This window comes from Mugil cephalus, chromosome 10, assembly GCF_022458985.1.
Source record: "Mugil cephalus isolate CIBA_MC_2020 chromosome 10, CIBA_Mcephalus_1.1, whole genome shotgun sequence".
NCBI lineage: Eukaryota > Metazoa > Chordata > Actinopteri > Mugiliformes > Mugilidae > Mugil > Mugil cephalus.
The window spans coordinates 1,554,080-1,576,252 of NC_061779.1; the positions used below are offsets into that span (position 1 = coordinate 1,554,080).

At 39.5% G+C, this 22,173-nt stretch overlaps 3 protein-coding genes across 3 annotated transcripts; all 3 read right to left on the bottom strand.

The window, feature by feature from the left end:
- Positions 1–2,856: 2,856 nt before the first annotated feature.
- Positions 2,857–11,507, bottom strand: LOC125015075 (diacylglycerol O-acyltransferase 1-like). The gene is made up of 18 exons (XM_047596731.1): positions 11,473–11,507; positions 10,181–10,340; positions 10,020–10,107; positions 9,900–9,940; positions 8,785–8,870; positions 8,603–8,655; positions 8,411–8,516; positions 7,360–7,455; positions 7,218–7,271; positions 7,008–7,111; positions 6,540–6,578; positions 5,946–5,987; positions 5,822–5,866; positions 4,877–4,986; positions 4,748–4,813; positions 4,557–4,644; positions 3,784–3,846; positions 2,857–3,613 (listed from the first exon to the last, which is right to left on the bottom strand). Exons 2-18 carry the CDS (start codon positions 10,285–10,287, stop codon positions 3,467–3,469), a joined length of 1,335 nt encoding a protein of 444 aa, XP_047452687.1. The 5' UTR covers positions 10,288–10,340; positions 11,473–11,507; the 3' UTR covers positions 2,857–3,466.
- A 497-nt stretch (positions 11,508–12,004) lies between these two features.
- Positions 12,005–16,890, bottom strand: polr2c (RNA polymerase II subunit C). Its single transcript, XM_047596739.1, has 9 exons — positions 16,715–16,890; positions 16,005–16,054; positions 15,826–15,894; positions 15,691–15,743; positions 14,229–14,357; positions 14,081–14,132; positions 13,838–14,006; positions 13,661–13,735; positions 12,005–12,335 (listed from the first exon to the last, which is right to left on the bottom strand). Exons 1-9 carry the CDS (start codon positions 16,798–16,800, stop codon positions 12,191–12,193), a joined length of 828 nt encoding a protein of 275 aa, XP_047452695.1. The 5' UTR covers positions 16,801–16,890; the 3' UTR covers positions 12,005–12,190.
- Positions 16,891–17,507: 617 nt separating this feature from the next.
- coq9 (coenzyme Q9 homolog (S. cerevisiae)) lies at positions 17,508–22,068 on the bottom strand. The gene is made up of 9 exons (XM_047596735.1): positions 21,923–22,068; positions 20,609–20,858; positions 20,384–20,519; positions 20,160–20,302; positions 19,401–19,485; positions 19,222–19,326; positions 18,776–18,931; positions 17,951–18,004; positions 17,508–17,859 (listed from the first exon to the last, which is right to left on the bottom strand). Exons 1-9 carry the CDS (start codon positions 21,978–21,980, stop codon positions 17,824–17,826), a joined length of 1,023 nt encoding a protein of 340 aa, XP_047452691.1. The 5' UTR covers positions 21,981–22,068; the 3' UTR covers positions 17,508–17,823.
- Positions 22,069–22,173: the final 105 nt, after the last annotated feature.

Sequence of the window (22,173 nt, forward strand, 5' to 3'; positions counted from 1 at the left end):
GCTCAGAGTCCGAGGAAAAGAGGCAAAACAAGAGATGGTTCTTCTTCATCTGGAGCTCAGAAAGAACAAAGAGATGCATGAAATTGTTTCCTTGCAGAGTGAACAGCTGTAAGAAGCTCTCAAAGCCGATGCCTTTCTTCAACAACAGGAAGAGGAGACGATTAAAGTGGAAGCTGCACTGACTCTCATGCAGAATCAGAGGAAGGAGCAACAGGAGGCACCAAAAAAATAGAAGAAGAAATTTCCAAAGAAGCAACTCCTCAAAATTTTCAGCAGAACTTCAGAGACCAAGCCTACGTGTGGTCTGACCTCCTTCTCCAACACCTCCCACACTGAAACCCCCATCCCGGCTTTCCCCTAAGTTAAATCCCCATTTTTGGAAGAAGCTCCAGACTTCAGATGGTAGTAAGCTCTAATCATCTACAGACAATGAATGAATGAGTCAATAAATCTTTTCATTAACAGCGTAACAAAATAATAGTAAAGAAACAATATACTAATGTTTGCACCTCTTCTTCAAAATTTAATATTCTAAATATTCAAAATGATATGACAGGATTATTACAGAGAGAACAAACCTGAAGATTTTTCTTTTTTTTTTTTCATGCATTTGTGCATGTTATAATTCAAAGGTTTATCAGCAACTAAATGTTTGTGGTAACTTCTGATCAGCTGGAGGAGTTTGATCCCATTAATCAGAACAGAACCAGTTGAGTTGTGAGATGTTGGTGGTTTCCTCTCATCAGCTGATGCTCCAACATTTCTACTGGATGAAGGTCAGGACTTTGACTTGTTCCTAAACATTCATCTGGTTCTTCTGGAGAACCACTGGTGTTCTTGGGCTCCTTGTCTTCCTCCATGACCCAGTTTCTCTTCACATCCAGCTCATGGACTCATGTCCTGACATTTTCTTTCAGAGTTCACTGGTAGAATTCACAGTTCATTGGTCCATCAATGATGAGCAGATGCAGCAGAACAGGTCCAAACCAGGACATTAGCGCCCCCATGTTTCACAGCTTCATTCCATCATTCTCAGTCATAGATCCTTTATTATCCTTTAGATGTGCTCTAAGAATTTATTGCAGGACAATGCAACTGAAACTTAAGCAGTTAGTTATAAATGACGGTTATTGATTAAACTGGAACGGAGGAGAAGACAGTAAATATTCTGCAATGAGAACCTCAGGAACTCTTCTTGGGTCTCAGACTTCACATCCCTGGATTTCTTCAGTTTATGTCAATAAAGTAAAACACACTCATCGATGGGAAGGTGTAAAATGAGTCATTACCTGACAACTCATCACATCCAGAGTCTAATCTTTCAGGGCTTTTATGAATATCTGATGAATATATTTGGAGAGATGTAGCAAAGGGCTCAAAATCTTTTAACAGACACATGATGTCAGCGCCCAGTTATCAAACACTTTGACTAAGACACATTTAAAATTGTGTTAAAGTAGAATTATTAGCTGAAACCTTCTTCATACATTTGGTCTGGTGCAGGGAAGCAGGAGGCTCATTACCAGCTCTACAAATAAACCACAAATATAAAGAACATTCCCTAACAGCTATTAAGGCTTATTCAGAGTTGGCTGGAAGGACTTCCCCGTTGGAACTTACGGTAAAACACAGAGACCTTATCTTCTGTTTTGATGACTCACAACATTACAAGAGGAAAGATATGAGCAACGGAGATGAACACAGACTGAGGCAGCTCAACACGCTGCAGTTCACAGGAGGAATTCATTCAGAAATAAATAAATACCACGTCCTGAAGTCCCTCCGCTTAACCCTCTGGACTCTGAACCCTCTGACTGATCCGTCTATTTGCACTCCTGCAATTTATGAATTACTTTGTGTTATTTCAGTTATTGTTCATGTTGAATGTTTGTCATTCCTGAGGGCCACCTAACGAACCCCTATACTGCAAAAACAGCATCATTAGTAAGAAGAAAAAATATTCTTATGTTCTTGTACTGAGAATAAAAATCTGCCAGTGGATTAAACTTATTTTTGCTTGACAGAAGTTATTAAAATAAGCACAAAGGTTTTGTCTCTGAACAAAATATAAGATGCATTTCTTTGATTTCTTGCTTTTTTTGCAGTGTATGTTTTTTTTCTGGTTCCTCCTTTTCTTAATGTCCTGTACTTTGCTTTTACTTAAATAAATAAATTAAATAATATCATATCATACAGATACGTTCTGCTGCTATTACTGACTGCACGATTACAACTTTTACCTCAAACAGAAAAGCTTTAGGCCGGTGTGAAAAAATGCTGTGAACTAAGAATGTTTTCAACAATGGACGCGTTAATAGTTGATTTCAATCAATTAACAAAATGCAATGAATGAACAGAAGAGAAATCTAAATCAAATCAATATCTGGTGCCTCCAGACATCATCAGTTCTTCTACTTGGACGCAGTTCTTGAAGGAACTCGGCTGGTAGGTTCTTCCAAACATCTCGGAGAACTAACCACAGATTTTCCTCAGATCTTCTGTCTCTTCATATAATCCCAGACTCACTCCATGATGTTGAGATCAGGGCTCTGAGGGGGTTCATGCCATCACTTCCAGGACTTCTTGTTCTTCTTTCCTCTGAAGATTCTTCTTAATGACCTTGGCTGGATGTTTGGGCTCTTTGTCCTGATGGTGTTGATGATGGATCAGTATGAACCTGTATTTCTCAGCATTTAGGACCATTAATCCTGACCGGAGCCTCCACCATGCTTCACTGTTGCCTGCAGACTTTTATTATTGTAGCTCTCTCCAGTCCTTCAGTGAACAAACTGTTTTCTGCTGCAGACAAATATTTTTGACTCATCAGTCCAGATGTTTCTGGTTCGTAGCTGAGTCTCTTGGTCTTGTTTTCATGTTAGATGGATATTTTGGCTGCAACTCTTCCACGATAACCACTTGAAGCCAGACTTGTCCAGACAGTAGATGATGAACCTGAGTCCCACTGGTTTCTCACAGTTCTGAGCTGATGTCTCTGCTCAGAACTGAGATAATCTTGATGTGTTTTTCATCTGCTGCTCTAAGTTTCCTTGACCAACCATTGAGTCTCTGATCCGACTAAATCCTTGACTTTGTGCCAGTGAACCTATAAGGATTGATGCTGGTTTGAAGGTGAAGGGAAGTAATGCCAGATATTGATGTGACTTAGATTTGTCTTTCGTTCACTCACTTTGCATTTTGTAAATTGATTAAATTAAACAATCATTGTTTAGTTTACAGCACTTTTCCCACACCTGCCTAAACCTCTAACCTCACTAAAAAATTTTTAATACTAGTAAATGTCTCCATCTGCTTTTAGTTATTGTTTCCTTTGTACGTCTGGTGCATGTGAAGAAACCGACTTTGGAACTTTGGCAAACGCTGCATATTGATAAAGAGGTTGTGGATTTAAACCCGTTTCCAGACAGAGAAATGAGTCGTAGGACGGGAATTTGTTCCTGGCTGCAGGTCAGCGGTGAGGACGGCGATGCTGATGGTAGTGGTCATGGAAGTAGGTGGTCACGGCCAGAGGAGGACCCAGCAGGAGGCACAGCCACACCAGACCGTTCCCATAGTTCCCCTGGAAATAATCTCCGAGGAACACAGCCACCGAGAGCTGGAGGAGGAGGAGGAGGAGGAGGAGGAGGAGGAGGAGGAGGAGGTGTTAGTGGCTGATTTATCCCAAACTAGATTCCAGAGTCTTTTTAAGAATCGTAAGAATCTCGGTGCAGTGATAAAGAGATAAGAGCAGGTTAAACAGAGATAAGAGATGAAATCAGTTCTCACCTCCAGCAGCATCGTGAGGACGATCCACAGACGGAAGCTACGCAGCGGCAGAGACACCAAGACCTGAGAGGAGGAGACGGAGAGACACGATTAATTAATGGTGGTTCAGATCTACAAGAAGCATCAGGACGTTATTCTGGAACCTGTAGGATGAGTTCATATGAAAAATAAATCATCTTGAGCCGGATTAACATGAACCCTCAGCTTCTCAATGTCTCAATGTTTGTCTGAACTTCTATTGGTGGTTTAACACTTTAAACTGTTCATTTATTATGTGTTTTTTTTTTTAATTTATTTTGTTTTTATTTGAGTCCAAGATTCAGATTTTATTATAAAAATGTTTATTATGTTTTTATTTGAGTTTAAGATTCAGATTTTATTATAAAAAAAGTTTATAAGAAAGAAGGAAGGAAGGAAATGAGAAAGGAAGGAAGGAAGGGAGGTAGAAAGGGAGGAAGGATAGAAAGAAAAATGAAAAAGGATCCTTTGTTAGGACAAAAATTAAAAATATATATATGTGCGGGGAATTCATTTATATAGAGATTTGTGTGTTTTCTGTAATAATAATAATAATAATAATAATAACTATAATAATTATGGCAATAATAATAATGATGACAATGATAATAATAATAATAATAATAATAATAATAATAATAATAATAATAACTACTATAATAATAATAATAATAATAATAATAATAATAACTATGATTAATCTTAAAATAAATGCAGGTGTTTGGTCTTAATTGGCTCTAATTATCAGACTGTACCTCACACAGAGCTGTGGTCACCAGGAAGAGCAGCAGCTCAGCTCTGGACGGGGGGACGTTCCTGTCCACCAGCTGACTGTACACATGTCTTTATGAAGACAATAAAAAATAAAAAACACACACACACATATGATGAGGATGAAGCGATTCACTGTTTTCATCCTCTGAACCTCATCAGATACGTCAGATACCTGCGACTCCACCTCTGAAAAGGGACGTTCCAGCTCCTCCACAACGCGACCAGAGTCGTAGCGTTCCTGAGGACGGAGACGTCAGCGAAAAGACTTATTTATTTATTTATTGATTCGTTTTAAACTCACCACCAGTCTCCATAAAAGTGTCGGTCGCCGAAGCGAAGCAGCTCTGCACACAGGTTCAAGAAGGAGTGACTCAGAAAGAAGAGGAGGAGACAGAGGAAGTGGCTCGGAGCCTGGAGGCGAAGAAGATGTGTGATTAGTTTACTGCACACACACACACACACACACACACACACACACACACACACACACACACACACACACCTTCAAACAACCTCTGAGTTCAACAACACAAGCTCAAACATTCGTGAAACAACATTTTTTTTATCCACAGGTCCTGTGACGGGGAAATTACTGATTTTAGGCTTAAACACAAATTTGACAATTTTTCCCATAAATCTCCCTGAAATAAAAACATGTAAATCTCAAATATGCAGCCTCAGTTTGTGTATTTGAAGAGATTTTCTTTATTTGAGTTAGTTAGTTACTGTGATGTGGGATTTGCACATTCAAGAAGAGGACGTATGTGTGGTTTCTACTAAGAAGAATAAAAAGGGATTCTCTTTAATTTGTAAAAGAGAAAATCTTCCTTGTGCTCTTATATATATATATATTATATATATACATATATTTAAATATAAAATTTATTGTATACAGTGTGTGTTTTGACCTTACATCCTACCCCAGAAATGTTTTTGTCAGAGAAATAATTAAAGGAACCTTTTTCAGTCATAATTTGTCTGAAAGCTCATTCTGTTAAAAAAAAAAAAAAAAAAATGCAAGAAAGTCGTATTGTTAACCCAGTATCTGAAAATGAATATAATGTGGTTCTAATGGGACATTTTGTCCATTTATAAGAAGTGAACTTGAGTTATTGCACAAGATCATCAGCGTAAATATGGATTATTTCAAACTTTGTGTGGAGACGCTTTGAGAAGATGAGGCCAAATAAAATATTAAAATAGATGATTTTTTGTGTAATTATCGAACACAGAAACGTTCTCTGACCAGGAGACTCAGCAGCTGCTCCAGCCTCACGGAGACGTCCATGTCCTGGGGGACAGAGACACAGGAGGACATGAGGGCGGAGCTTAGAGTCTGGACACGGCGACGACCTCTGACCTCTACTCACAGAGAAGGATGTTTCTGATCTCTGGAAGATCGGCTCCATCCACTGAGGAGAGGAGGAGGAGGAGGAGGAGGAGGAGGAGGAGGGGAGGAGAGGAGGAGGAGAGGAGAGGAGAGGAGGAGGAGAGGAGGAGGAGAGAGGGAGGAAGGAGGGAGAGGAGGGAGGGAGGAGGAGGAGAGGAGAGGGAGAGGAGAGGAGAGGAGAGGAGAGGAGAGGAGGAGGGAGGAGGAGAGGAGAGGAGAGAGAGGAGGAGAGGAGGAGAGAGGAGAGAGGAGGAGGAGGAGAGGAGAGGAGAGGAGAGGAGAGGAGGAGAGGAGAGGAGAGGAGAGGAGAGGAGAGGAGGAGAGGAGGAGAGGAGAGGAGGAGGAGAGGAGAGGAGGAGAGAGGAGAGGAGACAGGAGGAGAGGAGAGGAGAGGAGGAGGGGAGGAGGAGAGAGAGGAGGAGGAGAGAGGAGAGGAGAGGAGGAGAGAGGAGAGGAGAGGAGGAGAGGAGAGGAGGAGAGAGGAGGAGACAGGAGGAGAGAGGAGAAGGGAGGAGTGACGTTAGAGATAAATGTCCATCAGGCCGTAACCAGGAGCAGCTCAGAGACTCTTTACCTGCTGCACGATGGCGACTATGATCTGGAAGACGACGACCTGGAGGACGACAGATACTGAGGACACTTACATTAAATATATACAGATATAAAAAAGGTTTAAATGTGACATAGACGTGGACACATCCTGGACATTCCTCCTCCTCCTCCTTCAGCTTTTTATTTCCTTTGTTTGCTTGTCCTCTTACTTTATTCCTGTTACTTTGTCTTATTGTTTTCCTTCTTCTTCATTTAGTTTCCCTTCTCCTTTTTTTACTCCTCCTCCTCCTCACCTTTCTCCCTTTTCACCATCGTCTTCTCCTCCTCCTCACCCTGTTTTCTATTTTACCTACTCCTTAATCATCTTCTCCTCCTTCTCTTTCTTCTTCTTCTGTTCTATTTACAGTAGCTGCATCATTATTGTGTCTGGTCTCCACGGTAACGGCTCATCGTCCAATCACAGAACCTCGTTCAGGTTGAATTCTCTCACCATCTCCAGGAGCCGGTGCAGCAGTTTACTGATCCGGACTCTGGGGGTTCGGGGGAAGTCTCTCTGGTAGCAGAGCGTCGGGGCGAGGATGAAATAATACAGATCTGGAAAACAGACAAACAAACAAAAAAACAAAAAAAACAAAAACAAAAAGGTTTCATGACGGGTTTACTGTGAATAAATAACATCATTAACGATGAGCAGCGTCACCTCGGATCGTCTCTTCATGATGTTTCTGTGTGACGGATCCATCCTCCTCTTTCTCTAAGAGCAAATCATTATTATTATTATTATTATTATTATTATTATTATTATTATTATTGTTACTGTTGGTTTGGAATATTTAAAATACCTGGATGAACCAGACGGTACCAGCGATTCGTCTCCTGGTACGAATAAAGCTTCATCCCCAGAACGGTGTAGAACCACAGAGAGAAGAACGCGCCACCTGGTGGACGATGAGAGAATGAGTGAAGCATGTTTTTAGATTTAAAAAGCAGGAAAAAAAGCACACGTGTATTAAAGATGGCTGCTTTACACTGAACTTTTGAAGCTCAGAGTAGTTTCAAAGTGACAAAAACTACATGCAGTTCCTCAAAGCGCCACTAGTCTTTCCTGAAGTTTTGAAGCTCAGTATGATGCTCTGTGGTCACCGCCATCTTGACTCCACCCATAGACTGTATATAAATATGGACAACGCGTCTCCACTTCCTCTCATTACCCAAACTGAAGCTATTTTTCCAGACACACTGAACTTATTTTTACTTATTATTTACGACTCTCACAGTTCCTTAGAAACACATCCTGTTTTTATAGCGTTAAATAACAAACTAAAACTAAACGTATCTGCACTTGAACAATCATCAACATTATATTAACTACTTAAAATGACAGAAACAGTAAAAAAAAATGACTTGACACTTATTTTAGTGTTTTAGTTCGGCCCAAGTCGCGTCCATTAGCATAGAGGGGGCGGAGCTTATGACACAGCTACAGCTCATTCACAAAACACCTTTCAATGGAAACATGTACAAAGAGCTACTTGACTTTATTTCAGAAATATTACTTTTAATTTGTGAATAACTGTACAGTAAATATAGTTTCAGTAACTCCACCTAACAAATGCCCACCTGTCACTCAAAGTAGCCACGCCCATTAATTATTCATAACTTGAAGCTTTGATATCATTAAAATAGGGGGGTTTTATACCAGGAATTGGCTCTAGAGGCTAAAACCGTCTTGTTTCTTGCTGTAAACATGTTTATTTCTGTAATAAAAACCTGAACCTTTAATAGAATTGACCATAAACCTCAGTATTTGTAATTTTTACATTTTTACAAGTAGACTGAACCAACACACCATCTACTGAGAGAGGAACTGTGTGTGGACTATAAAGGTGTTACCTGTTGATATCGTAGGCTCGTGTACGATGACCGCAGCAGGAAACAGAACCAGAAACCCCAGGTTTGTGAGATGTAAACGTTGACCGCTGGCGATGGACAGAATTCCCTGCTCCCAGAAACATTTTTTATTTTACCCGGAAAAAAAAACAACACAACTGGAGCACATTCAGCCAAAAGCAGAGACAGCGTCACCTTTTCCTGAGACCTTTCCAGGAGCAAAGCTACCAGAGCAAACACGTTGGCACCTGGAAGAAGAAGAAGAAGAAGAAGAAGAAGAAGAAGAAGAAGAAGAAGAAGAAGAAGAACAAAATAAAGCAAAAGTTATGAGAAACTATTTTCTGATCTTTGCTGCGTCTGAAAGAGCTTCTTCTCACCCAGGATGAGGACGACCGAAGGCCAGGTGCAGTTGTCCTCCATCAGATGACCCAGGACCTTTCTAACATCTATCAGAAACCCATGTCTGAGAAGAAGAGAAAAGTACAAGGAGATATTTTAATCTTGCAAACATGGATAAATAGAAGTGTTTAGTATCTTTCCTCAGATGTGGTTAATCCAGAAATGATTAATTATTAAATTCTTTACGTGAAAATCTGAGAAGCTTCATCAGGCTAAGAGGCTGAGAAGTGCTACCCTTAGCTAGAAGGCTATGAAGCTAGGAAGAGCTACTATTAGCCGAGGGGCTAGGAAGATAAGAAGAGCTACTGTTAGCCGGGAGATTAAGAGACTAAGAAGTTCTACCATTAGCTAGAAGACTAGGAAACTAGGGGAGCTACTATTAGCTGGGAGGCTAGGAACCTAAGAAGTGCTATAATTAGCTAGAAGGCTAGGCGGAAAGGAAGAACTACTATTAGCTGAGAGGCTGTGAATTTATGATGAGCTACTGATAGCTGGGAGGCTATGAAGCTAGGAAGAGCTACTGTTAGCTGGGAGATGAAGAGGCTAAGAAGTGCTACCCTTAGCTAGAAGGCTACGAAGCTAGGAAGAGCTACTATTAGCCGAGGGGCTAGGAAGCTAAGAAGAGCTACTGTTAGCTGGGAGATTAAGAGGCTAAGAAGTGCTACCCTTAGCTAGAAGACAAGGAAGCTAGGAAGTGCTACTATTAGCTGGGAGGCTAGGAATTTATGATGAGCTACTGATAGCGGGGAGGCTATGAAGCTAGGAAGAGCTACTGTCAGATGGGAGATTAAGAGGCTAAGAAGTGCTACCATTAGCTAGCAGACAAGGAAGCTAGGAAGAGCTACTATTAGCTGGGAGGCTAGGAAGCTAGGGGGCGGTACTATTAGCGGGGATGCTAAGAAGCTGGATCTGTTGATGAGTTGTTCTACACTTTCTTCGTTTTAGGTCGAGATGTAGTTGTGGAAATATTTGTAGATTTGAATGTTGGGATGAAGATGATGATGATTAACAATGAGAAATGAGAACGTTTCTGATTGTTTTGTTTTCTTTTTGTTTAACTTCTGTTTCTCGCGTCGTGCTCATTCTCACTCACTGTATGAAGTTCGCCAGGAAGAGGTGAGCGTGAGTCAGGACCTGGAAAACACAAGGAGAAGTTTATATGAAAGCACAGTTTAGTTAACTCTTTGGAGACGAGAGGAGACGAGCTCGCTACCAGCATGATGATGATCCAGTTGAGGATTCCTCTGTATCTGGTGAAGCTGCTGTTGGAGCTCAGCAGAGAGTCCTGGACGCTGTGGCAGCTGCACACAAACTAAAACTTTAAATTAAAAAATTAAACTCAGAGAAGAGGCCGGGGCAGCAGGGAGGACTTACCAGAGCATGGAGGCGTAGGGATGTTCTCGCTCACCGTCACAGAGGTTTGTGGCGTCTTCTTCGGCTGAGGAGGAGGAGGAGGAGCACCTCTTCCTCGCGGCGGCCATCTTTGAATGTGACGGCTCATCCACAGAGGTGAAGGACAGAGACGCTTCAGCCTCTTTAACAGCCAGAAAACAGGTTTATTTCATTTTACAATGTCAAATAATCAACACTGCAAATTATCACACACTTTATTCAACTGGAAATAAAAATCTTTGCATCTAAGATTGTAAACAATACACATAAGAAATAGTAATAGCTTAAAATATGAATAAATAAACCATTCAACCTTTAAAACGTCCAAGACATATACTAACTGATAATATAAATTTCTACTAAATATATTTTTAAATTAATGAATACGAAAATAACAACATTAAATGAAACTAAAATGAATACAAAATTAAATGTAACAGCATTTATGGGATAAGTTAAACTTTTTATTAGTGCAAAAATATTCATTAAAATAAATGGACTAATTTAATCATTGATTATCCTCTAAAAACGTCATTTAAAAACATTATTATTAATGCATACATAAAAAAAATAAGGATAAAAAAAAGCATTAACTAATATAAAACAATAATGACCGTTTATTTCAAACATTTTAAAATCAAATCTTATTGTTTATAGGACAAAACATAAAACATTTAATGGTTTAAATGGTTTAAATGAATATTTTGCAGAAAGCTGGTTTTATTCTAAATTATCGTAATGTTTTCCTACATTGTAATATGATATGCATCATATGTGAAACAGAACTCAGACACTGGATCAAGTTGAATCTCCATAAACCTAAATAATGTAGAAAAACCTCCCGTTCAACCAAACCTATGTAGTAAATTACCAGTTTTAGCGACATCTCGCTTATTACAAACACACACGTAGTATAAAACAAAACGAGTTGCTATATCTGAGTCTCAAATCGTATTCGGCTGAATTCGGCTTCGATAACAGGTAATAAGCTTAAAATTCAATACAACATCACACTAAATCGTAGCGTATACATCTAAAACGCGACGTGGATGGAGGTATGTTGTTATTTATAAATGAAAGGGGTTTTTCTGACGCCCCTGAAGGTTACATGCAAGCCGAAATAAAAAACTTTACAACATATTTCAGAACAAACTATATAATGTTGGCACATTTCACGCTGTAATCGCTGCTCGGACGTTAAAATTTAAATTTGAAGGAATTCGAATGAAGTCCGGCGTGACCTTTTTTTTTCCCAGTGAAAGAAAACGCCTTACCTCGTTATTCCCATCGCGCCGGCGTCATGTCTCAGTACCGGAAACTACACACATAATAAATTCAGTGTTTGCTTAAATATTTATTTTCTTAAACAAATAAATAAAAAAATGTTTCCAAATGTAAATAAATTCCCTGAATTAACCCAAACTAAAAACGGAACTTAAGATCATTTATTACGATCTTAATTAACGTGACCCCTAAAAATGTTAGTGTATATAAAAATATTTATAAAATACTATTTCCTAAAAACAAACGTTTGTATTTTAAGCACAAATCCCCCTTATTTATATGTTATTATATTTATCACATATGTGCACTTTTTAATAAATTCTTTACTTCATTTTAAGTAGCTTGGACTTTTCATTGCTTTCTATCTTCTGTGTGAACAGATTTTTACATATTCACTTTAATTCACTATATAATTCTTGTAGGTGATGAATAAAACAATTGTCCATCTATAAATTTTTGTTATAAAATCAGAATATTGAACTCACTAAAGAGACTCTAAAATAAAAACAAGAGAACAAAATGTTCCTCAAAAACTAGTTTATTTTTTTCTTTTAAAAAACACAATAGTTAATGAACAGTTTTAGGTGTTAAACCAACAATAAACACAAAAAAGCGCTGATAGACATTGACACAGAAGCTGAGAATACATGTTAAACAGGCTCATAACGATAACACATCGTCATAACAACACATTGTCGTTCTTCTTCTTCAGTTGATGGTGAGCACGTCGCTCTGGATCTCGTGGCTCAGCTGCGTCTGGAGGTCGCTCAGCTTCTTCTTCAGGACGGCCAGCGCCGACATGACGATGGTCTCCGGCCGCAGAGAACCACACGACTCCACGTTGTAATAGAACCTGCGCAGATGAATTTAGACTTTAAAATCTTTTGTCTGTGCTTAGGAGCTGCTATTAGCTAGGAGGAGCTACTATTAGTTGGGAAGCTAGGAAGAGCTGCTATTAGCTAGGAGGAGCTACTATTAGTTGGGAAGCTAGGAAGAGCTACTGTTCGCTAGGGGGCTAGGAAGAGCTACTATTAGCCTGATGGCTAGAAAGCTAGAAATAGCTATGATAATCTAGGAAGAGCTACTGTTAGCTAGTAAGATAGGAAGAGCTACTTTTAGCTAGGAAGCTAAGAAGAATTACTATTAGCTAGGAAGAGCTACTATTAGTTGGGAAGCCAGGAAGAGCTAGTGTTAGTTAGGAAGATAGTAGGAGCTACTTTTAGCTAGGAAGCTAGGAAGCTAGGAAGAGCTACTGTTTGCTAGTAAGATAGAAAGAGCTACTTTTAGCTAGGAAGCTAAGAAGAACTACCATTCGCTAGGAAGAGCTCCTACTAGCTAGGTAGAGCTATTATTAGTTGGGAAGCCAGGAAGAGCTAGTGTTAGTTAGGAAGATAGTAGTAGCTACTTTTAGCTAGGAAGCTAGAAAGAGCTACTGTTCGCTAGGGAGCTAGGAAGAGCTACTATTAGCTGGCAGGGTAGGAAGCTAGAAATAGCTATGATAATCTAGGAAGAGCTACTGTTAGCTAGTAAGATAGGAAGAGCTACTTTTAGCTAGGAAGCTAAGAAGAACTACTATTAGCTAGGAGGATAGGAAGAGCTACTATTAGCTAGGGAGCTAGGAAGAGCTATTATTAATTGGGGAGCCAGGAAGAGCTACTTTTAGCTAGGGAGCTAAGAAGAACTACCATTAGCTGGGAAGCTAGGAAGAGCTGCTTTTAGCTAGGAAGCTAGGAAGAGCTGCTATTAGCTAGGAAGCTAGGAAGAGCTGCTTTTAGCTGGGAGTCTTCTCTCACTTTTCAGGTTTCCCGTTGGGGTCGAAGAACTACTGTTAGCTAGTAAGATAAGACGAGCTACTTTTAGCTAGGAAGCTAAGAAGAACTACCATTAGCTAGGAAGAGCTCCTATTAGCTAGGAGGATAGTAGGAGCTATTTTTAGCTAGGAAGCTAGGAAGAGCTACTGTTTGCTAGGGAGCTAGGAAGAGCTACTATTAGCTGGCAGGCTAGGAAGCTAGAAATAGCTATGATAATCTAGGAAGAGCTACTGGTAGCTAGGAAGATAGGAAGAGCTACTTTTAGCTAGGAAGCTAAGAAGAACTACCATTAGCTAGGGAGCTAGGAAGAGCTGCTATTAGCTGGGAAGCTAGTAAGAGCTGCTATTAGCTGGGAGTGTTCTCTCACCTTTCAGGTTTCCCGTTGGGGTCGTACGGAGCCTGAACCTCGTCCTCTTCTATCTCAGAGTATTCGCTCTTCGGCCTGAGGACGAACGAACCGTTCAGTCAGTAATAATCAGTATTAATATAATTCACCATCTCATCGTTTTATGACGCGAACAGTGGGATGAAAGCTAAGACGCACCACTCCTCGGGCCGGGGGTAGACCGTGTGTCTCAGGGCGTTGTCCGGGTCGTACTCGAAGGACACCCCCGCCGTCGGGTTCCACTTGGCGTGTTCCTTCCCGAAGCCTTTCTTAGCGTAAGCTCTGAGCCGAAGCTCCTGGCCTTTACGCAGCTTCACCAGCAGAATGTCTGCGAGGACGAGGAGGGACATGAGTGACTGAAACGTGGGAGGACATGATGAACGAGGGCGGAGTCAAACTCACCGTCCTGCTCCACGTAGTCGTTGGGGTCGTTGTCTCTGCTCCTGGACGTCACCTGGAAACATCAGACAACAAAAACAACAACAACGTCAGCTTCTTCTCTCTGCTTCTCATCGTCATGACGACCTCAGCGAGAGGAGGACGGACGCACCGGGATGACTCTGGCGTGGTTGGACAACAGGTCCCGGGAGGTGACGTGACGGGTCTGGTCCTCGGTGCATCGGACGTCCAGCGTCAGCTCCACGGCGCATTCTGCACAGAAATCATCACAGGTACAGTCCTGCAGGAGAGAACGCCAGACACTTTTTATTTATTCATAGAAGAAGAAACTTACTGCAGGTTCTACATCTGCAACATTAACCTCCTGTTACCCTCAAACGTTTTAGTCCTTTAAAACTTAATTTAAATCTCCAAAAAATGACCAGACAATGACAAAAAAAACACACATATACTGCACTTTACTGCTGTAAAACCAGGGCTCCTACACATTTGTAAATTCAAAATTTCATACTTTTTCCAGACCCTAATTTCCAAACTCGGTAAAAATAAATAATGTTATTTCACCAAATAATTTTTAAAGCTAGTTAATGTAGCTCATATAAATAAGATCAAACCCAGATAAATTCAGTGCACGTCTTTTTTTTTTTAAATTTTATTATTGTAGTTTATCATCTATCTATGATCGTCTATGAAGCCGACTGTGCTGCAAAGCGCCTTAAAAAAAACAAAAGATCCATCCATTTATTTTTTAAGATTTTTTATAATTTAAGATTTTTAAGATATTCATAATTTTATATTTTAGAAAACTGAACAGTGATAACAATGTTGGAAACATGAATATTTTTCCATACACATTTCTTCTTTTATTCCTTTACATTTGGTTCATTCAGATTTTTTTCATATAGTAATAATATAGGGAAACTGAAGTGAACTAAAGAAATCTCAAAATCTTACACAACTAGAGAGAAATATACAAATATATTAAATAAAATCACTTAATTTGGTTAAGATATGTGTTTAAGTGGCTTTATAACATTTCTAAATTCATATCTTTCATTATTATCTATATTCATGATGTTCATAACCATCACATGTTTCTAAGAGTTTACTTGTTGTGACTCCTCAATGCAAAAGACCGTCTTTTATATGTTATATATATATTTGTTTTTTAAAAAATGTCTTAAAAGGCAACGTTTTGACAGATGGCAAAGACGTTTTTTCTAGGGTTTGTTACAACTGATTTTGTCATTGTGATTATAACTGTTAACTTTTGTAACTTTTTTTTTGTTCAGTATTATTTTCGTTATTATAATATGTTTGGTTGTTATGTGTATCAGACAGCTTTTTATATTTTTTTGGAACTTAATTTCATGTATGTTTGATTCATTTTTAATGTGTATTTTTTCATAAACCCCACGAACAGTAGCTGCTACTACATGTAGCGGCTAATCTTAATAACATCAAATCAAATAATAACATATATTATGTCTGTGTCAATGCCTCCATTAATTTAGGAAACATCATAAATTATAGAGACGTTAAACATAGAGTAGGATCAAACTGAGCCCACAGATAAAGAACAGGAGGGTTAACTTCCTTGTAATTGTTCTCACCCTGGAGTACTGCAGCTTGTCCACGATGTCGTCACTCGTGAGGGGGATGAGTCCTGTCAGAGACAAACAGACCTGGTTATAAAGACGCCTCCTCCACGTCGTTCCCCTCGTCTCCACGAACCAGGTCAAACTCACCGACTCTGTGCGCGATGAACTCGTCGTGAAGCACCGAGGAGTTGGCGTCGATCTGGATCCAGTCGATCGCTGCAGAGGAAGAAACGGATGAAAGTTCATTTAGATTTTAAGCCTGAGTTTGTTCATTTTCATTAGTTTAAAGTTGACACTGAAATAAAAAATACTGGACAGAACTTCACCTATTGTGGGAACTTCTGACATGAAGACGCGGCGCAGGGAGTTTGCGACTCTGAAAAGGAGAAAGAATTTTTAATAATAATTAATAATAATTTTTAATGTCTGATGGAAAGAAAAGGAAAAAAAGAGATATTAGAGATATTATGAATGAAATGGTTTTTAAATAACTCTGCTTCCTAAATTAAGCCTGAAGATTGACACCATAGTTATAGATTGTGGAAGCTATAATGTAATTTCAAGAATTTCTAACCAGATAATTTATTGATTATCAGAAAAAAATAAAAATAAAATCAGAAACAAACGACACTAACAAATGCATCTGGAGGGAATATTTATTATTTTAATTTTGAGATTTTTTCACACACATAATTAGTGTACAGCAACACAGACATATTTTAAATATATTTTAATTAATGAATATATATAAAATTCCAAAAAAAAAAAACTTATGACCAATTGATGTGACTTTTTAACTTAATTAAATGAATTGACGATGCTAGGTTTATTTGTGATGCTAGAAAACTGGATTTATCTTCAGCGCATGTTCAGATATAAATAATATTTATATTTTAGTATATAACAGTAGCTTAGCTCGGTCTTTTAGCCCGTTTTGTTTAATAACACGCCAGTGTTTTGATCCTCAGCGTAATAATGGCTGCTCTCAACCTCACACACATTCCTCTTTGAGCGGACAAATGAAGCCAATACTCACGCCAAGTCAGTGTTTTCGATGACAAACTTGACATTTTCGTCCGTGAGTTCTGTTATTTTCACCGTGGGCTGGTTAGCATACGGCATTTTAGCAAGAAACGACGACAAAAGTCGATGAGAAACCGTTCACACACACACTCTCGCAGCTGCCGCTTCGGTTTAAAACCGGAAATGCTTACCGAACGCTGATTGGCCAGGAGAAACCACGACGCTCACTGATTGGTTGTCGTTGAGGCCTAGGGGCGGGTCTTAGATTTATGCTTCCGGGTTATAGGTGACTGCACTTTGCTCTTCAAAATAAAAACACGTTACGACGCTGCTCCTCAGTCGCTACTCGATGGAAAAATAAACTATTTACAACATGTTGCTCATTAAGTTTTTGTTCCTAGTAAAAATATCTCAAACATTTAAGTTTTAATTTATTTTCACCGTCTCATTTTCTTCAGAAAATTCTTCAGATTTCTGCTCTTTTGCAGATATTTTGTTATTTCTATCAGGAAAATTATTATTATGAAAAGATTATATTTGATGTCTGCATTTAAATTCCTAATTATTCTAATGATGCACATTTGAAGCAGTTTGAAGCTGGTTTCTCAAGTAAAACTTATGTAAATAGTCTTATATCTCTTATGTAATATATTTACTCACTCATTTTAAAGCATATTTCTTATGTGTTTTCGTACCTTTAATATATTCTCTCTTACTCTACTATTTTTTGTATGTTGTTTCTGTATGAACTGAATAAAGTCTTAATTCATTTTAATGCCATAACTAAAGACAAAACAATACAAATGTTAAATATACAACAAGCGCTTTATTATACTTTAATTTGACAATTAAACGACAGATCTTTGTGTCCTTTTTTCTATAAAAAGGGAAAATGAAAGATCTGAGCAGGTGACAGCAAAATCTCAGACAGTGTAACACAGCGAGTCAAAGCCACGGGGTCGAACGGGTGAAAACCAAACACACCAGTGGTCTTTGACAAATCATAACTTTCTCTTCAAAAAACTCATGATGCAATGATTTCAGAGTCATTTCTTTTTACAGTGAGTCAGAAATGAGATTCAGAAGTGGATGTTCAGGCCGATGGTCGGGAAGACGTTTCCATCATCGTCTCTGGTTCGCTCCTGTCAGGTTCTTCAGCTGAAAAATACCAGACATGAGTTAGTGACTTCAGTATAAATCTCAGCATCACATATTAAAGGGGAAGTTAAAAACATATTTTATAACTCACAGTCACAGCAGCTCCCATGAGCCCCTGCACAACAGCTTCACCTGTCGACTGCACCTGAACAACAGAGCGGACGAAAAACAAGAGCGAAGAACTGGGTCAAATGATACATTTCAAGTGTTTCAGGTGTGTTTTAGTCCAAATTTGTCCTTCGGCCCAAAATCAGGACAACACATAGAAGGAGGAGGAGGAATTCAGTCTGTGACAAATTCACTGATAATAAAGAGAACAAGGTACAAGCCACCTCATCATTTATCCTCCCTATATTTACTAACACTTCCATTTATTGTAATATATATATATAAAAAACAAAAAATATTTTTTGTGCATGTGCAAATCTTGTATTTTTTTTGCTTAATTTAATTAAATTTTAGGTCTTATATTTAATTTTCTTGTATATATTTCACAAGGAATGAAGAACAGGTATGTAAAGCACTTTAAATATTGTTATTATTATTATTATTATTATTTAGCAGAGGAGGAAGAAAACTGTGAATAATGAGATATTAATACTGAAAAGGGTCAGTATAAATCAGCGTGTTGCTTCACCCACTTTCCTTTTCGAACATTACCAGAAATTTAAGTTGGAAGTATTTTTCTGTCTCTAGTTTTTTTTGTTTGTTTCCAATTGTTTATACATTCGATGCATCTCTTTCTTTTCTTTAAATGTTTGAAATAAATAAGCTAAACTAAATTATTTTCTCTTTTTGATTTATTTATTATTATTTTTATTTTGTCTGTCCTTTTCTCTAATAGTGATGAAGCATCTCAACTCAAACAAGTCCAGTTTCTTTCTTTCTTTTAGATTTTTTTTTTTTAGATCTCTACCTGTTTGGCCGTGGAGGCCATGTTGACCACATCCTGGATACGGTTGTCGAGGAAGTTCCAGGTGTCCTGGAAGTCTGGGGAGGAGTCCTGGACCATGACCAGCTCTGTGGTGTTATAGATGCCGGTGAGCGCGGCCCGTTTGGTGTACCAGTTCATCTGCAGGTTAGAGATTAGAAAAAGAAAAGAGAACTAAGTTATCAAACAGGTTTCATAAAGCAGAAAACCTGGTTTTGGAGCACACTTTTTAGTGATTTGTGGCAGCCAATCAGAAAGCAGTATGTTCTGTGGTGGGGAGGAATAACCTTGGAGGTGGCGGGCCGGATATTTTGGGGGTGGTGATGAAAGGGGGACAGGAAGGTATGGGCAGGAGAAGAAGAGGAGGAGGAGGAGGAGGAGGAGGAGGAGGAGGAGGAGGAAGGGGGTCGAGGGTGATAGGATCCACTCACGTCTGTGGATCGGTCTCCAGCGTAGTACCAGATGTCGTCCACCAGCGTGGACAGGTGCTTCAGGCTGTCGGGGATGTTGTGGGGAAGAAGCAGGATGCTCATCGCCTGGAAGTCAACGGGTAAATCAGGTTTGTGTTTCAGTCGACAGCTGAGGCTCGTCCACGACTGTGACTCTTTACCTGAGGCCAGTTTTCGATGTAGGGGATGTACATTCGCAGTCTGGTCTCCACGGCGTCTCTCAGGAAGTCAGCCGTCTTCTTTGGCCTGAAACACAGTCACCTGTTGTTTCACATCCGTCTTTATGGCGTAAAAACAACAGAATGTGAAACTTAAAGGAAAATTAAATCGATATGAGGTCAGATCCAGACGCTGACGTCAGGCTTCAGTCGGTCTGATCTTTATTAGGTTGTAGTTTATAGTGAAAACGTGTTCTTTGTCCTCTCTGCACAAGTATTAAGTATTATTTTAGTTTCTTATTATAAATTGATTTCAGATGTTCATCTTAAACGCTGAGGATTTTAGTGAGTCTGCAACATGTTATACAATTTCCTATTTCAACATGAATCCCTGAGTTTCTTCCTCCTCCTTAGTTCACGATGTTCCAGTCAAACGGAATCTTTGAAGAGGACGTAGTTCGTAGTGAACATGGCTGTTAAAGCTCGTTATTGATAGAATTTGTTAAATTTGTGGATCATATCAAACTACAAACGTTCTAAATGAAGGAAAATAAGCTGCAACAAACCTAAAACTTAATGTCCCCATATGAGGACGCAGGGTCTCAGGACGTAAACCTCCATCTACCTGCACAACATTTAACCTTTTTCGTTCATGCATGTCTCAGGTTAGGCTACAAACAGTGTGTGTGTGTGTGCGTATGCGTGCGTGTGTGTGTGTGTGTGTGTGTGTCAGTGTTTGTGTGTGTGTGCGTGCACACGTACTCGGCCTGGCCCAGCTGGACCTGATTGTGTTCCTCAGCCAGGATCTCAGTCAGCTGTGAGTTGCACTGGGCAATGAAATGTAGGACCAGGTCTCCAGCTCCGTTGTGGAACATCCCAGTGGAAGCAGAGGACAGACCCAGAGTCTGGAGACGGATAAAGGTTTGTTTACGCGGCCTGTGATGTCACGTGAACACAATAGTACGTGTTCTCTGACTGAAGCTCACCTCGGCGCCGGCTGCGATGGCCTCCATGGACCAGCCGTGCAGAGGAACGAACTCCAGAGCGGCCGTCAGGATTCGAGCCTGAAGCTGCTCCTCCGTCTCGTACTCCTCGCTCTGTTCTCCGCTCTGGTCCTGGTAACTTTACACAGACACACGGAGGATGATGAATAGAACAAAAGGAGAAGGAGAGCAGCTTCTAAGCAGCAGAGAAGCGGCTGGTGGACTGACCTGGTGTTTGGCCTCGCAGCCTCCTCCGCTGCTGCATCAAAGGCCGAGTCGTCCCGGGAAGCGTCGGTTGTGTCCCGCTCACCAGACTGAGGATGACGGTGCTCATGATAAGTCGTGGATGAAGATGAAGAAGAAGAAGAAGAGGAGGAGGAGGAGGAGGATTTGGACTCGTCCTGAAACCGCAGCGCTGCACAGTGGAAACCTCGTCTCAAACTGCACTGAGGGTTTAATGACGCTGGTGAAGTCACCACTGGAGAAGGAAACACCTGGATTACGATTAAGGCTTTTTAACATGATCATCCTGAATATAATGCACATAAAATTACAATCATTCAGATGTTTTTTTGTGTTGTAATGTGTGAGTATTGTCTGTGAATATGTCCCCAAATTACAACCAGCTCAATAAAATATTAACTGTATCTAACACGTCCAAAAGATTTAACACAATATCTATCAAACACCTTCAGTTAAGAGACACTTTTTCTACATTTCTGCAGAAAAATGACTTTTAAAGTCACTGATTGTTCATCTCACAGTGTGGATATCCACAGTGTTGCAGCAGCAGAAGGTTTAGGGACAGAAGCACATGAGATTAAATAGAAAACATTAAATAAATACAAAAAATGAAAATGTAATAATATGTAACGTAAGCCAATATAAGTTATTCAAGCTAAATGTGTTACATATTTAAAATGTGTACTAACTGGTATTTCCTAAAAAAAAGATAAAAATGAATAAAAAAAATAAAAGCTGCAGATTGATTTTGATTGACTGATTAATCCTTATATTATTTTGTTTGGAATATTTAGTTTGGTCTATTTCTGGAAGTTAAACAGTGAAGTTTTAACATGTATACAGTCCTGTAGTTTATGACACACGTGTATTGGTGTTCTGTATGTTTACTTCTGAAGATATAAAGGAAAATAAACTATTTATAGCCGTTTTTCTTAAACACTCGTGACAGCTTGTATAACTGCAGAGCAGACGCCCCCCGGTGCAGGAACTTGTTTACATGTTTAACGTGCAATGCATCTCTTCAGCCTGAGCTGTGCCCCCAACAAACCGCTCCACTAACTCATAACTATCTTCATGTAAATTCAGATTTTGAAGCTGCAGACAGTTTAAAGTCTAATCCTGCCCTTCATGATCACCTTCTGTGCAGTGACTTTGACAGCTAACGTCAACACTTGGCTCGTTTCCAAACTATGCAAGTAAAGAAGTGTAAAAAAATGGACGGCGCGGGGAAGATTTGACACAGTTTGTCAATAATTAACAAGAAACAAAACCAACAACAGCACCGCGTTGCTGTCTTACCGCTACTCAGCCCCCGAAGTGTCCTTCCAGCCCGCAGACCTCTCAGCAGCGCCGCCATAGCTGGACGGAGATGAGGCGCAGATGACGCACGTCATTTCAGTGCGACACGATAGGAAAACGGAAATGAAGACAACTGGAACCAAGTCTGATAAAATAAGAGTTTAGTGTTTAAATAAACCTCCTAAACGTATTTTATATTGGGGTGATAGAGAGGAAAATTATGAGTAATTAGTATTAAAAATAAACAAGAA